General features: G+C 39.2%; 1 protein-coding gene across 4 annotated transcripts in view; it reads left to right on the forward strand.

The window, feature by feature from the left end:
- The window catches only part of ATP2B2 (ATPase plasma membrane Ca2+ transporting 2), a 403,583-nt gene that overhangs the window by 299,165 nt on the left and 91,284 nt on the right, over window positions 1-13,134 (forward strand). For all 4 annotated transcript variants that reach the window (XM_054281065.1, XM_054281062.1, XM_054281063.1 and 1 more), the window contains exons 6-7: window positions 10,552-10,809; window positions 11,815-11,940. In XM_054281065.1, the coding sequence (XP_054137040.1) occupies window positions 10,552-10,809; window positions 11,815-11,940 (384 nt within the window). The remainder of the gene's footprint in view (window positions 1-10,551; window positions 10,810-11,814; window positions 11,941-13,134) is intronic.

A 13,134-nucleotide genomic window follows, 5' to 3' on the forward strand; every position in this document is an offset into this window, starting at 1 on the left:
ATTTCTTTGTTTGCTCGGGTTTCTGTGTTTCCTGGGGCTCTCAGTGATCGGAGTGGGAACTGAGGAAGTGCTCAGAGCCTCCTCTGCCTCCAGCTGCATTTCACAAGTGCTGGAAGTGATGCCTTTTTGGGCTACCTAAAAACAGGGACCAGACAGAATTGAGGGAATAAAAAGCAGTTCTGTTTATTGAAGGGCCTGCAGGTACATTTAGGGCAGACAAAGCCCCTCACGGCCTACACCCAAAATGGATGATGGCTCACAGGTTTTTATATTTTTATAAGTTTGGTCCATTTGCACACTGGGGGTTAATCTGCCAATTCCAGCTGCAGGTAATGCAGTCATTGAGCCCAAGTTTTCTCCCCCCAAGTCCCTTTTGTTCCCATCTCGGGGCCCTGAAGCAGTGAGGTGTCCTTGATTGCCAGGCCTGGAGAGGAATTGTTGTGTGTGCCCAAAATGGGAAAGCTGCAGCTGACACTGGGTGTGGGGTTTGGAGTAACGCACTAAAGAACTGCAGGATTGCAGTTCAAATAAATAAAAAATAGAAAAGCTAAAATCCTAAAGCATCAGAAGTAGCCAAGGATTGCTCCATGAGAAATGGGAGCATTCTTCCCATTTTTAGAACCTAGCTGCACCTTTATCTCTGACATGGCTGCAGCTCCAAACTTAGCAGATTTTCCTGACTTTATATATATATTTTTTCCTTCATCTACTAATTTTCAAAAAGACAACTTTATCCCAGGAGCTGCAGCATTCCCTCTTCCATTTTTTTTCTAATAGCAAGGTTAGAATTCTAAATCAAACTTAATTAAACTTTTCCAAGTGAGTAAATGCCAACATATGGACAGCCACTTCCCTGCTAATATCAAGCTAACAGAAATTCTAATTTCTAATTGGTATTATTCCTAATGATTTGTTTGCATTGGCACAATAGCCCATTCTAAATGTGATCTTGCAACATGTGATCGTGAAAAAAAAAAGATTTATTTCCCTCCTTCTTTTCCTCTGAATTAACCAATGACATTTATTAGTGTTCCATCCAAAGCTCTGGGATCACAGTCCCCGATGTTGCTAATTCAATTTAGTCCATACATCTTTCAAACAGAGTTTGTGTTTTACATTGATTTTTTTTCATAGTTATGACATTTAAACAACTTAATCTGAAGGGGATCCCTTGTTTGTGCTGTGTGTTCTTCATTGCTGTAAATTGGTTTTTGATGGAGTCTGAATTTAAAACACTTTCCTGGTAGAGTTCCTGGGGATATCAAGGCTGGCTGCTGAACCAGATTTCTCAATGTATTTTTATTCTGAGCTGAAGCTGTCCAGCTTTTTTCCATGAAAAACCCTGAGAAAAAAAGTTTTTTTCTAAACTGAGCAAAACTATTTAAGGTTAAGACCATGTGCACCTGTTCTGCATTCTTGGAACAGTGACTTAAATGTGGAGAATTTTGTAACTCTATTTTTATATATCCTGCATGAATACAAAGAAGGCTTCAACTTGCACCATAATTTTCCTTGTGGACATTAATATTTGTGCTGAAATGAAGAAAAATGTCAGAATCACTTGTTACTGACCAATTTATTTTTATATTTGATTTATTCTTTTTTTCACTGTTTCTAGTGAGAGAGTTAAACAATATTAAGTGTATTTCTTTATGGAATCGTTAAAGTTCATACTAAGAGCTCCTTTTTTTTGGGAGAAGGTCACTATAGCAATTATCCCAGCACAGCCTTCCTTGCACTGTGGAATATATTGTCCTGTAATTTTGGCTCACAGTCTCTCAATTAATCCCTCAAATAATTATTACTTGCAGAATTTTAAAGAGGAATGATTTTTTAATTTAATTATTTTGTCTTTTTTGAATATAAAGTATTTTTTGTTTGTTTAGCAGTGCCTGTGAGGCTATTTATAATTGTTTGTTCTTACAGAAGTAAAATTCTTGTAAAAGACTTTTTCTGCAAGTTCATACAGGGCTGCAGAAATTTAAGTGAATGCAATTGCTCTTTTCTAGGTGTTTTGATTAAGATATATTCCAGTGGTCATTTTAGAATACACCTATCTTGATTTTTGCCATATTCTAAAATGCTTACAAGGAGCTGCTTGTAGACTGAGATTGCATGAAATTTTATTAGTAGAAATTGTCTTTTCTGAAGCCTCCCATTATAAAATCCTTGATTCTTAATTTCCCGCTTTCCTGGCTGGATATCCAGCCAGTCTGTCTGTCTTTATGACTTTGTCTTTCCTCTATTTGAACCCATCACCTTTGGAATGAGAGAGCAAAGGAGATCCTGCTCATCCAGCACTGCCTGGGGTTTTTTGAGTCAATTGATATTTGTATTGCAAGGTGGAGTTTTAAAATTTTCATTTATTTTAAATTGGTCTTTATTTAGTTTAATTTTTAATTTATTTTTCATTTATTTTAGATTGGTTTTTATTTGTTGCATTCTGTGGGGTTCCCCACACCAGGTCAGCTTTGGGAGCCAATTCCTGACAGAAGTTTAGTCTCAAGCTGGTCTCAGTAACAACACATTGAGTACTTGTAGAGTGCAAAATGTGCACTTTTTTGTCATGTGGGACCTACAGATTAAATAATTATTTCCTAGTGCAAAGTGTCCTACATCTGCTTTGTACAAATCTCTGTTGGGCTGCAAATTCTGAGGTCCCCCAGCTGCCTTCCCTTCATGAGAGATGTGCAGATCTCTGACAAAACTCTTGGATCTTGCTCATCACACATGGCCAGGATGCCAGGCACGACTCAGCTCTCTGCTGGGGAAGAGGCAATGAGATTTAGAACTTTGGGACAGCATAAAAAGTCTTCTCACATATTTCCCAGGAAGAGATCTTCCAGAAATATTAATTCTGCAAGTAGGACTCAGTTAGGACGTGCCCTTGCAAGTAAAGTGGTTGAATAACTGCACTTGAATCCTTGTTAATAAACACAGAGCAACTTTTCAAGGTCTGATTCCTGCATTTGGAGCCCATGTTTTACCTTTGGAATGTGAGGTTTTATTTACCTGACATGCCTAGCTTGGAGCAATATAAGTGAAGCTACAACAACCCAACATCAAGGTTTGTCTCTTGCAATCCCTTAGAACAGGACTCGTGATGAAAATTCCTTTTTTTTTTTTCCCCTTGCATTTCTCTCTTTTTTCTCTGGCAAAAAAAAGGAAAGAAAATTGAATATAAACAATATAAACACTGTAGGAGTACTTGCTTGGTCTTTTGGTGGAGTGAGGACCCATCCCTTTGCCCGATCTCCAAAATGAATTTCCTTGGAGATGCCAGGCAGAAGAATCCTGCTTGACACGCCCCATTTTTCTCTTGAAATGGAGGGAATATTTCAATGAACATTCCTGTGCTCATGAATTTGTGATCAGGCTGAAGAACGTGTGAAAATACATATATATATATAGGTAGAGAGAGAGATAAATAGATATATGTGTATCTATATCTATCTATATCTATAACTCTAACTATATCATATTATTATATTTATATTTTATAGGTATATTTTTATTTATATTTAAGGTATATTTATATTTGTATTTATATCTATATCTATATTTATATTTATATCTATCTATATCTATATGTATCTCATCTATATATCTATTTCTATTTCTATATATTTATTGTGTATATATATATCTACATCTATATCCATCTATATCTATATTTATATTTATATCTATCTCATCCATATTTATCTATATCTATATCTATATCTATATCTATATCTATATCTATATCATCTATATCTTTATCTATATAATCTATATCTATTTCTATTTCTATATCTTTATATCTATATAATCTACATCTGTATCTATATCTATAATCAATATAATCTATATCTATATCCATCTATGCTTACAGGGCCCCCAGATTTATTTCCTTGCATATAGATGCCAAAAAAGTGTAAATATTTAATAGGAAGCTCTGGAGCTGGCAGTTACATAACAAACCCACAGGGACAGCAGCTCTTTGCTTCCCCCTCCCTGCCCCCCTGGAGCCCTTACATAACAAACTGGTGGATCACAAAGCCAGGAATTCTCATATTGGCTTCAAAGACGTGTCTAAAACTGGCTTTTAGTGAATGTTTAGACCCCTTGAATGTTGATGTTTGTGGGGTAATTTTGTCACCCTCATAAATCCCTTCTGTGGGTTTGGAGAACACTGATCCTGCAGGTAGCTTGTGTTAGGAAAATTAACCCACAAACATCAGAGGTTTATGTCCAAAAGGAGACAGAGGAGTCCTTTTACTTCATTTGAATAAAGGGAGAGGCCATGGGGCATTCCTCTGGAATTTCTCAAATTTTTGGAGGGCACAGCTTCCTTTTTATCCCAATTTCCCAGCCACATTTCCCTTCTCCTTTTCCCCATTTCTAAGGTAGTTGAGAGGTACAGACTTTCCAGAACACCTGATCCCAAAGATTCCCCTCTAATGCACAACCCTCCCTTTCCCTCTAATGTATAACTCAATCCTTTTTATCCCAATTTCCCAGCCACATTTCCTTTCTGTTTCCCCATTTCTGAGGTACTTGAGAGCTTCAGACTTCCCAAAACACCTGATACCAAACATTTCCTTCTAATGCACAGCCCTCCCTTTTCCTTGTTAATTCTTACAAAATTTAGGGGGTTTTCTTCCCCATTGTTTCTTTCATCTTTCAATGTCTAATTTCATTTATCAGCAAACCTACAGTTTATTTGTAAAAACAAATATCTTTTTCCATTCATCAATCAAGGAATCCTTCCCATTGTTTCTTTTATCTCCCAGTGCTGGTTTTACCTACCAGCTTGTTTGGAAAGACAAATCCACCATTCCTCTCACTTGGAAATGTTGGTCAGGCTGCCTGAACCCTTGGGGGGAGTGAGGGAAAGGCAGAAATGGGTGAAATTGCAGAATTTCTGCCCCTGTGCCTGGGCTGTGACTCAGAGCCAGCCCTGTGCTGCTCTGCCGTTGTGGGGAGTGATTCAACATCTGCTGATGCATCGTCATGCCGAGGAGGATTTGGGGCAGGAATGGTGATGCCAATCACTCCTGGGACTCCTTGTGGAGCAAAAGACATGACACAAGGAGGAATCTGCAGAAACGAACGCTGCAGTGTTTGTTACAGCTCGAGAAGCCTTGTTAAGGAGGGGAATTTATGGGTTTTATCACATAATTTTTGGGTTATTGTTCCTTGTCTTACACAGCTAAATACATTTGTAAAGTTAGAATCGTCAGTGGTGCTGTTGGGAAGCAGAGCTGATGACAGAGCTGTAACTTTGAGCTGCTCAATTTGCTTTAATAACATCAGTGCTGGAGCTGCAGCGAGGGAAAAAATGTCTTTAGAGAGAAAGAGATTCGATAAAAAGTTTTTATCGGGGAGCTGTTGTCTTTCTGGTGACAAAACCAGTTTGACTGACTAAAAAAATTACCTCTGGGGGTGTGAGGAGATTTTCCTAGGGAATTTAAATGCCAAAAGGTATTCTCAGCTTAAAAATAGCAGTGTGTAGGTTGAAATGAGTAGCTGAGAGGTATGTGCTGTAGGTTGGGATTTAGGAATACAGATGTTCCCAGATTTTTAAAAATGTGCTTTTTCTGATTTAAAAATTACTGTGCTGCAGCTCAGGATTGTATAGTTTGTAATTATAATCATTATGTTATTCAAAGCAGCTTAAAGAATCTCCTGATAGCTGTTGGAAATTTTAAGCAGATATTTCTTTTTAGCTGCACTGAGCCCGTGTGCCTCCTCCTGTATCTGCCCAGATTGGGGTGATATCAGGAGAAATGTACATTGAAATGGTGTAAAAGCATTCCAGATCAAACAGGACATGAGCCTGCCAAGCTGTCAGGTGATGCTGTCTGGCTTTTTGTGGACTTCTATTCATTCCCTTTCTTGCTTGCTAGCTTTCACTAAGTTAAAATTATTAATAACAGCCACCAGATTATTACCTCATACTCCCTCTTGCTCACTGTTACTGAAGTGCTTTAACCTGTTCTTGTGCCTCCTCCTCTCCTTCTTCCCCTTTTCACCACAAGCACATTCAAATTTTTTCTAACTTTCCCTTTAATAACCTATGCCTCTCTTCCTTTTTTTATTTTCAATTTTTTCTTTCTAAACCCTTCTATAAAATTAAATTCTATTCATGCACAGGAGGTTTCTCAGGCCAGTTTTGAATTTTCTTGAGATGAAGTGCAGCCCAGGTGAGTATCTGGGTGTTTGCTCAAACCTCCAGGCTCCTGGGCAGGTTTGGAGTTCTCCAATCCCTGCAGAGATGGAAATCCAGCTGCTGCCACCTCAGCTGGGCTGAGAATGGAAATTCTGGGCAGTTTGGAGCCCTCCAATCCTTGCAGAGATGGAAATCCAGCTGCTGCCATCTCAGCTGGGCTGAGAATGGAAATTCTGGGCAGTTTGGAGCCCTCCAATCCTTGCAGAGATGGAAATCCAGCTGCTGCCACCTCAGCTGGGCTCCCTGCCTGTGATGGGTTCCCTATTCGTCCTTTTCTATTCCTTCTTTTCCATTTTTTCTCTTCCCTATTCTTTCCTTTCCTTTCCTTTGGATTTTTCCTTCCTTTCATCTCCTCCCTGTAGAACACTTTTCCATCAGCTTTGCTGATCTATTTCTGGCCCACTTTTAAGCTTTTTAAAGTCCTGTTCTCCTTCCACAAGGTTCTGGAAACGTCCTTTCAGATATTTTATGGGCACAAGGGTCCCCTTGGTCCCTCTTTGTGTTTCTGAGCCTCCTTTGAGGCTGTGCTGCCAGGTTCTCCCTCTCCTGGGGAGCTCCAGCTCACCTGGATGCTACTTTTGGGATAAATGGATCCATTTTAGGGCTCCATCAGCTTTTTTTTTTTGTGCCAAAGGAGTCCCAGCCCTTTGCAGCCTTGACTTGTAGGTTTTCAGCATCTCAGTTTTAAGGCCTGCACATTTTCTGTGACTTTGGCCAAGGCACATTCAAAATTGTGGGAAAAAAGAGCTCCATGTTTTAAAATTTTTTACCTCTCTGCATTTGAGTTTTCTGACAGATAGAGCTTCTGTTAAAAGGAATTTAAGATGAGAACATCACAATTTGCTGTCTTGGAATAAAACCCTGCCACAAATCACATCTGCATGTTAACAACTCTTTTGTGCTGCTTTTCACTCTGTGCATTTCAATAAAAACTCCAATCTTATACCTCAGCATGAATTTCAAGTTTATATGAACATTTTAAATAAATATTAGGTGCTTTAAATTCAATTTTGTTATTTAGGTGTATTAATATGATGTATTTTATTAATATTTCTTATTTTCTCCTTATCTGTAAGGTCAGTGCTGGGTCACTTTACACTGCAATAAGGACAGATAATCTAAATATAGAGTTAAGATGTTTGTGTCTTTTTCCCCTGTAAATACATAAAATTTCTTTCTGTAAATCCATGTAAGTCTATCTATAATTTCTAGAAAACCATAACAGCAGGAAAAAAATATTAAAAACCCAATTATTCTTCTGTAAGTATATGAGAAAACATTAGACAGACTCAAATCAATGGAGATGCAGGTTTTCTTTATTTTTTTTTCCCTATCAAAAGGACACCTCTAAAACAGTTTGGAAGCAAGAGCACCACATAGTTCAAGTAAATGTTCCCTGACAGATGGGTCATGTTCTAAAGGGCAGAGGATGGATTTTAAAATCTTGCTTTTCATATTTTTTTTAAAAAATCTGCTCAAATTTTCCTCTTTTAAGAAGCAGGCAGTTTTTTTGCTAGAGTTTATTCCTAAAAAAGAACATTTTACATTAATTTTTGTAGCACTTCTATCCTGTCTCCTTTCTGCGGAGTGTAAAATGCAAAAGCAAAATTTGGGGAAATTCTCTTGGTCTGATTGACTTCTCACCTGGGCCCTGGGGTTTGAGAGAGGCCACATTGAATCTCAACAATTAACAACTCAAAAATCAACTCAGAATTTCCTCCATCCTCTCAAAGGTTTTGATGAGATCTGGCCATTAATTCCTCTACTCCTAAAATTCCCTCTTCCCTTCAACCACCTCTGCTCCACCCGAATTTATCATTGTCAGATGAAAGGAACAGAAAAGAAAATTAAATGCATTTAAAATTTTGTTGTTTTCATTGGGCTGTGGATGATTGTCTCATGATTTTAAGTCATAAACATAATTTTTTATTCAGTGTGGAAGCTTGTCAGATTTAGGGACACTTTCCAAGAACTTGATCTAAGTTCAATCTGTTTCCTTCAGATTTTCTTCCATTGTTACAAACAATTTTTTTCAGCTGGAATAAAAACAAACTTTTCAGCTGAAAAATGAATTCTTTTTTTTTGGTTGTGCTTAAATTTCACGGTATCTACAGGTAATTCCTTTTATGTTAATGATAATATTTTGTATTATTTGCATGCTCTGTGTTGCCATTTATGTCAACATGGAGATCAAACTCTAACCTCACTGGTCAAGTCAAGGAATATATTTATTTTTTACCTGATTTTTCTTAATCAAGGTTTGGGGTTTTTTTAAATTTTTGTTTGTTTTTTTTTAACACTGAAAGGTCTTGGAAATATTACTCTGCAGCAGATCTTTGTAATTTTGTACAAGCTGGGCTAAATTTCAACCATCTGAAAAGGAAATAAAATCAGTGTTTGACTGTGGCTAGACTAGGCCATGTTTCTTTCTGTTAACAAACCAGAATATTCATCATATTTAATTCTAAGTCATATCTAATGAAAAAAAGGAGAGTGAATTCTGGTGTTACATCTGCTGAGACAGAATTACTTGCACTAATTTAAAACAATCAAGACAAAAGTGAATCTGCTGATTTGGAAAAGGAATCTAAAAATCCAACAGAGCCCAATTGAGATGATTAAGGTGAAACAGAACAAAATTCACAATTCCTTCCCAAAACCTCCATTGTGCTGCAGGAGGAAGTTGCAGGGTTGGTTTCTGAGTTGCATTTGAGGCTGGTAATGAGCAGCTGAAGGTATTGAACTTAAAAAAGTTTTTAAATTTCTTCCTTGAGTGCTGTAAAAGTGGTTTTGGTGAGGTTCTTGTGTTGCAGGTTTGGGTGGGCCAACAGTGGAAGGACATCCCTGCCCTTGGGAGCAGCCTTTGCCCTGCCTTTAGAAACTCAGTGTAAACTACAGAGAACTTGGCTAAAAACTCCCTTTATTTTCATTTCCTTCCTCTCTTAGTGGCTGTTCAGGCTCATCTTTCTTCCTTTGACTTTTGGTAGTTTTGTTATTGTTCACATGCAAGAGTAATTACTCAGCTGGTTAATGGATTATGATGCTCCAGTTTGTAATTTGAATACAGAAATCAACCTGGCTGTTAATTCTCTCTAGTGAGAAGTGATGAATAAACCAAATTAAACTTCAGTCAGAGGTGGGAGCGGAGTTGCTGAACCCCCCGGTACCTGGGTGAGGTGGAGAAGTGATGTCAAATCCCCGACTGGTCCCATTCTTCATGGAAATGGGAACAATTCTTCCCAGATCCCTGAGGAGAGGAGGCTCTGCTGGCCAGGCTGAGTTCTCCTCTCTCCCACCAGCTCTGGGATTTCTCTGGATTGTGACTGGAGTGTGCTCTTGCCTGTCCAGTATTTCTCCCAGTAAGAAGGAGAGCTATGTCACTTTCCTTTGGTGAATATTATCCATTTAAATTTTAATTGATATAAATAATTAGCAGATGTATACAAAGTAATTCAGAATTAACAGTTCAGAACAGAGTGGTTCTCTTAATGCTCTTTTGCTTTTGGCAGCAATAATGGACTTGCAGTTCTAGAAGCATCCCAGTGCATTTCTCTGTAGGGAAGACTGATGAATTAATATCAGGGAATTGTTTTTACTCAGTGTTCCTTAATATATTCATTATCAAATTGAAATGCTGAGAAACTCAGTTGACCCCAGTATTTTTTTAACAAGTGCTCCCTATAAGTGTGTTTAATTCAGAACATTCAGAAATTGTGTTGAAAATTGTTTAAAAAAAATTGTGTGTTAAAATTGTTTAATTTAATCTGGCAGGCTGTTGATGTGAATTTAATGCCATTGCTTTGCATTATTTAATGCCATACATTGTTTTAGTCCTTCCTGTCACCTTTAGTATTATTCTTATTCAGTGTTATTCATATTCTTCAATATTATTAATATTCTTCAGTATTCTTATTCTTAAGTATTATTCTTATTCAGTATTATTCTTATTCTTCAGTATTATTCATATTTTTCAGTATTATTCTTATTCTTCAGTATTATCTTATTCTTGTCCTGCAGGTTTTGGTGGCTCAGGTGAAGCTCTGAGTCCTCTGTCACAAAACAGAATTGGTGCTTTCTCCTTCCATTTGTTTAGTCTGGGTTCACCAAGGATGGGTCGCTCAGAAGAAAAATTAAAAGGACAAAGATTTCTGTTGATTTATTTACTTTCTCTTTTTCACAGATCTCTTTATTTGTCCTTTTCCTCCATTCTGCCACGTTTCATCAGCAGGCAGTGTTTGGAAAAGCAGCTCCATCCCCTCACCTTGTCACATCACAGCAAATTTCATTTCTTGTGGTACAGCCGACCTTCCCTAAACCGCTCCTTACCATCTCCGCAGGGTGTGGTACTGCAACAGGAGGAGCTGAGGATGAGGGGGAGGCCGAAGCCGGCTGGATTGAGGGTGCTGCCATCCTCCTGTCTGTCATCTGCGTGGTCCTGGTCACTGCCTTCAACGACTGGAGCAAGGAGAAGCAGTTCCGGGGGCTGCAGAGCCGCATCGAGCAGGAGCAGAAGTTCACCGTGGTGCGAGGGGGACAGGTCATCCAGATCCCCGTGGCGGAGATCGTGGTTGGGGACATTGCACAGGTCAAATACGGTGAGTGCACGGCCTTTGGAGCCTTGGCTTGCTCTGCTGGCCCTTCTGGACACGCTTCCCTGGCAGGGTTATAGGACAGAAAATCAGAGTTGGCCATACTGAGGTGACACCTGAGCTCTTAGGGCAAACGGAGAACATAAAGAGCTGCTGTAAAGTTGCACTAGGAAATCAATTCAATTGGTGGAAACTTCTTTCACTGACCAGGACAAGGATTGGTCAGATTTCCAGTTCCTTCCAGTTTTCTGTGTTTGTTCTTCCAGTTTCTGTATTTGTCCTTCTGGTTTTCTCTATTTATTCATACAAAGGTAATTATCACAGAGGATTACATTATTCAGATTAATTTATTTTTATTTCTGTGCAGTTAGAGGCAAGAGGAAGTGTTTTTAAATGTTGTGTAGAAGGGAATTGGGCCTCTGTGATCACCTCATGAGTTGCTTCAGATCCAGATTGACGCCCCAGATGGATGAGGTGCCTGATAATTCCATGCCATAGGGAAAGCCCTGTGCTCCAGTGGAGTGAGAGACTCCTGCAGGAACTCCTGCACACTCTGTGTGCTCTGGAAGAATTTGTTAATTCCAGCAATATCCCCCTTCCATCAGCCATCACATTTCTCCCGGACTTACCTAAGGGCTGCCTGAGTGGGGAAAGGGCAGCTCAGCTATTCATTAGTTGCTGTTAATTCCTATGAACTCTGATGGAGAAACCTTCAGGTGATGCGAGGAGCACTTCCCCGGCAAACCCCCCATGATGGAGATGTCCATTGTGAGTTAAATGTGATGCATTTGGATTTTGGGATAGAGTGAAGCAGAACATGTTTGCAGTAAAAGGCCTTTCCTGGCTGGACTGCAGTACTGTGGCTCGTGTGGACACCATCAGGAGCAATTCCTTCCCTTCTCCTTTCATTTCACCTTTTCATGCAATTAATTGTGATTTTATGACAAAACCCATAGTGTAATTCTAAAAACAATCTCATGGAGATTTTCCATTGCCCTGTTCTGACCACAGGTGACCTTCTACCTGCTGATGGGATATTTATTCAAGGCAATGACCTCAAAATCGATGAGAGCTCCTTGACTGGAGAGTCCGACCAGGTCCGCAAATCCGTGGACAAAGACCCAATGCTGCTGTCAGGTAAGATCTGCCCCACTGTGGAATCCCAGAGCACCAGGAATATTTCCCTCTCTGCTCTGGGGTGCCCTGACCCCCAGGGAAGCTCTGACTCTGACCCTCATTCATGGAGAAAGTTTCCCAGACTCCGGAATAGACCAAAATCCACGAAAGTGTGAAATAGATTATAGAGAGTAGTATAGTTATATCACTTGGTGAGAAACTGAGGTTTTGGGATTTTTAGTGTGTTGTGGATGGAAGCAAGATGGAGGGCACAGGGTGTCATCCTGGGTTTCTTCTCCATGCTTCTTCTTCCTCCTTCTCCATGGGTTTGGGTGGCATTTTGTAATTGGGCAGAAATTCCACATTGCAGCTCTGTGGGATCAGTTATTGGGTTAAAAGGGAAAATAATCCAGGTGTCAGTTCTTAATTGCATAGTTTAGTCTTAAAAGACTTTGGAACAAGAGCTTGCTGGCCATTTTGTGCCTTCTAATGAAAAGCTGCTGAACTCCCAGCAGTGAGACTGTTTTACTGATAAGAAATAATAAACCCCTGAGTCCAAACATGAACTACCATTCAAGTGCCTTCTACCCAGACCCAGAAAAATCAAGAACTGGGACCCCCACACCCCATCCCATCCCCTCTGCCTGCTCTGCTCTCTCTAGGTGTGCAGAGCTCAGCCTGAGCTCTTTGCCTGTTTGCCTGCGAAAGCTGCTCTGGGAGCCCAGGGCACTTTTTGGAGGATATTTTTATCCACCTTTGTCATCCAATTCAGGAGAAGATTCCCTCAGAACAAAACACAGGGATACAAATAGCAAGTTCTTAATTAAAAGGTATTTGGAAATAGTGACACATCTTAAAGGAGGCTGTGATAAATTTCTGAGGAAGGTTGCAGTGTTTTTCCTTTCCAACTGAACCAACCAAATCTCTGCTGGCTTTTAAAGATATTTTCTTATTTTAGGTTTGAATGGAATTTTTTTGGGGTAGTTTTCTTAACCTAATCTGTGTATTTGTGATGCTTTGCTGAAACTGTTTTCTTGCAGAAGATAAACTTGGTTGGTGACAATTTTTCTTTTATAAAAAGAGTCTGATGGTGATGGATGTGCAGCCTGAGGTTTGTGCTTAAGCATTAATTCTTGGTTGAGAATAACGCACATTAGGGTTTATTTTGGTTATGTGGTAGTATACCCCTCAATATAGGTTTATAAAGTGTAGCAA

This window comes from Melozone crissalis, unplaced genomic scaffold (genome assembly GCF_028551555.1).
Source record: "Melozone crissalis strain CALT ecotype California unplaced genomic scaffold, PUWL_Pcris_2 ptg000029l_1, whole genome shotgun sequence".
Taxonomy (NCBI): Eukaryota; Metazoa; Chordata; class Aves; order Passeriformes; family Passerellidae; genus Melozone; species Melozone crissalis.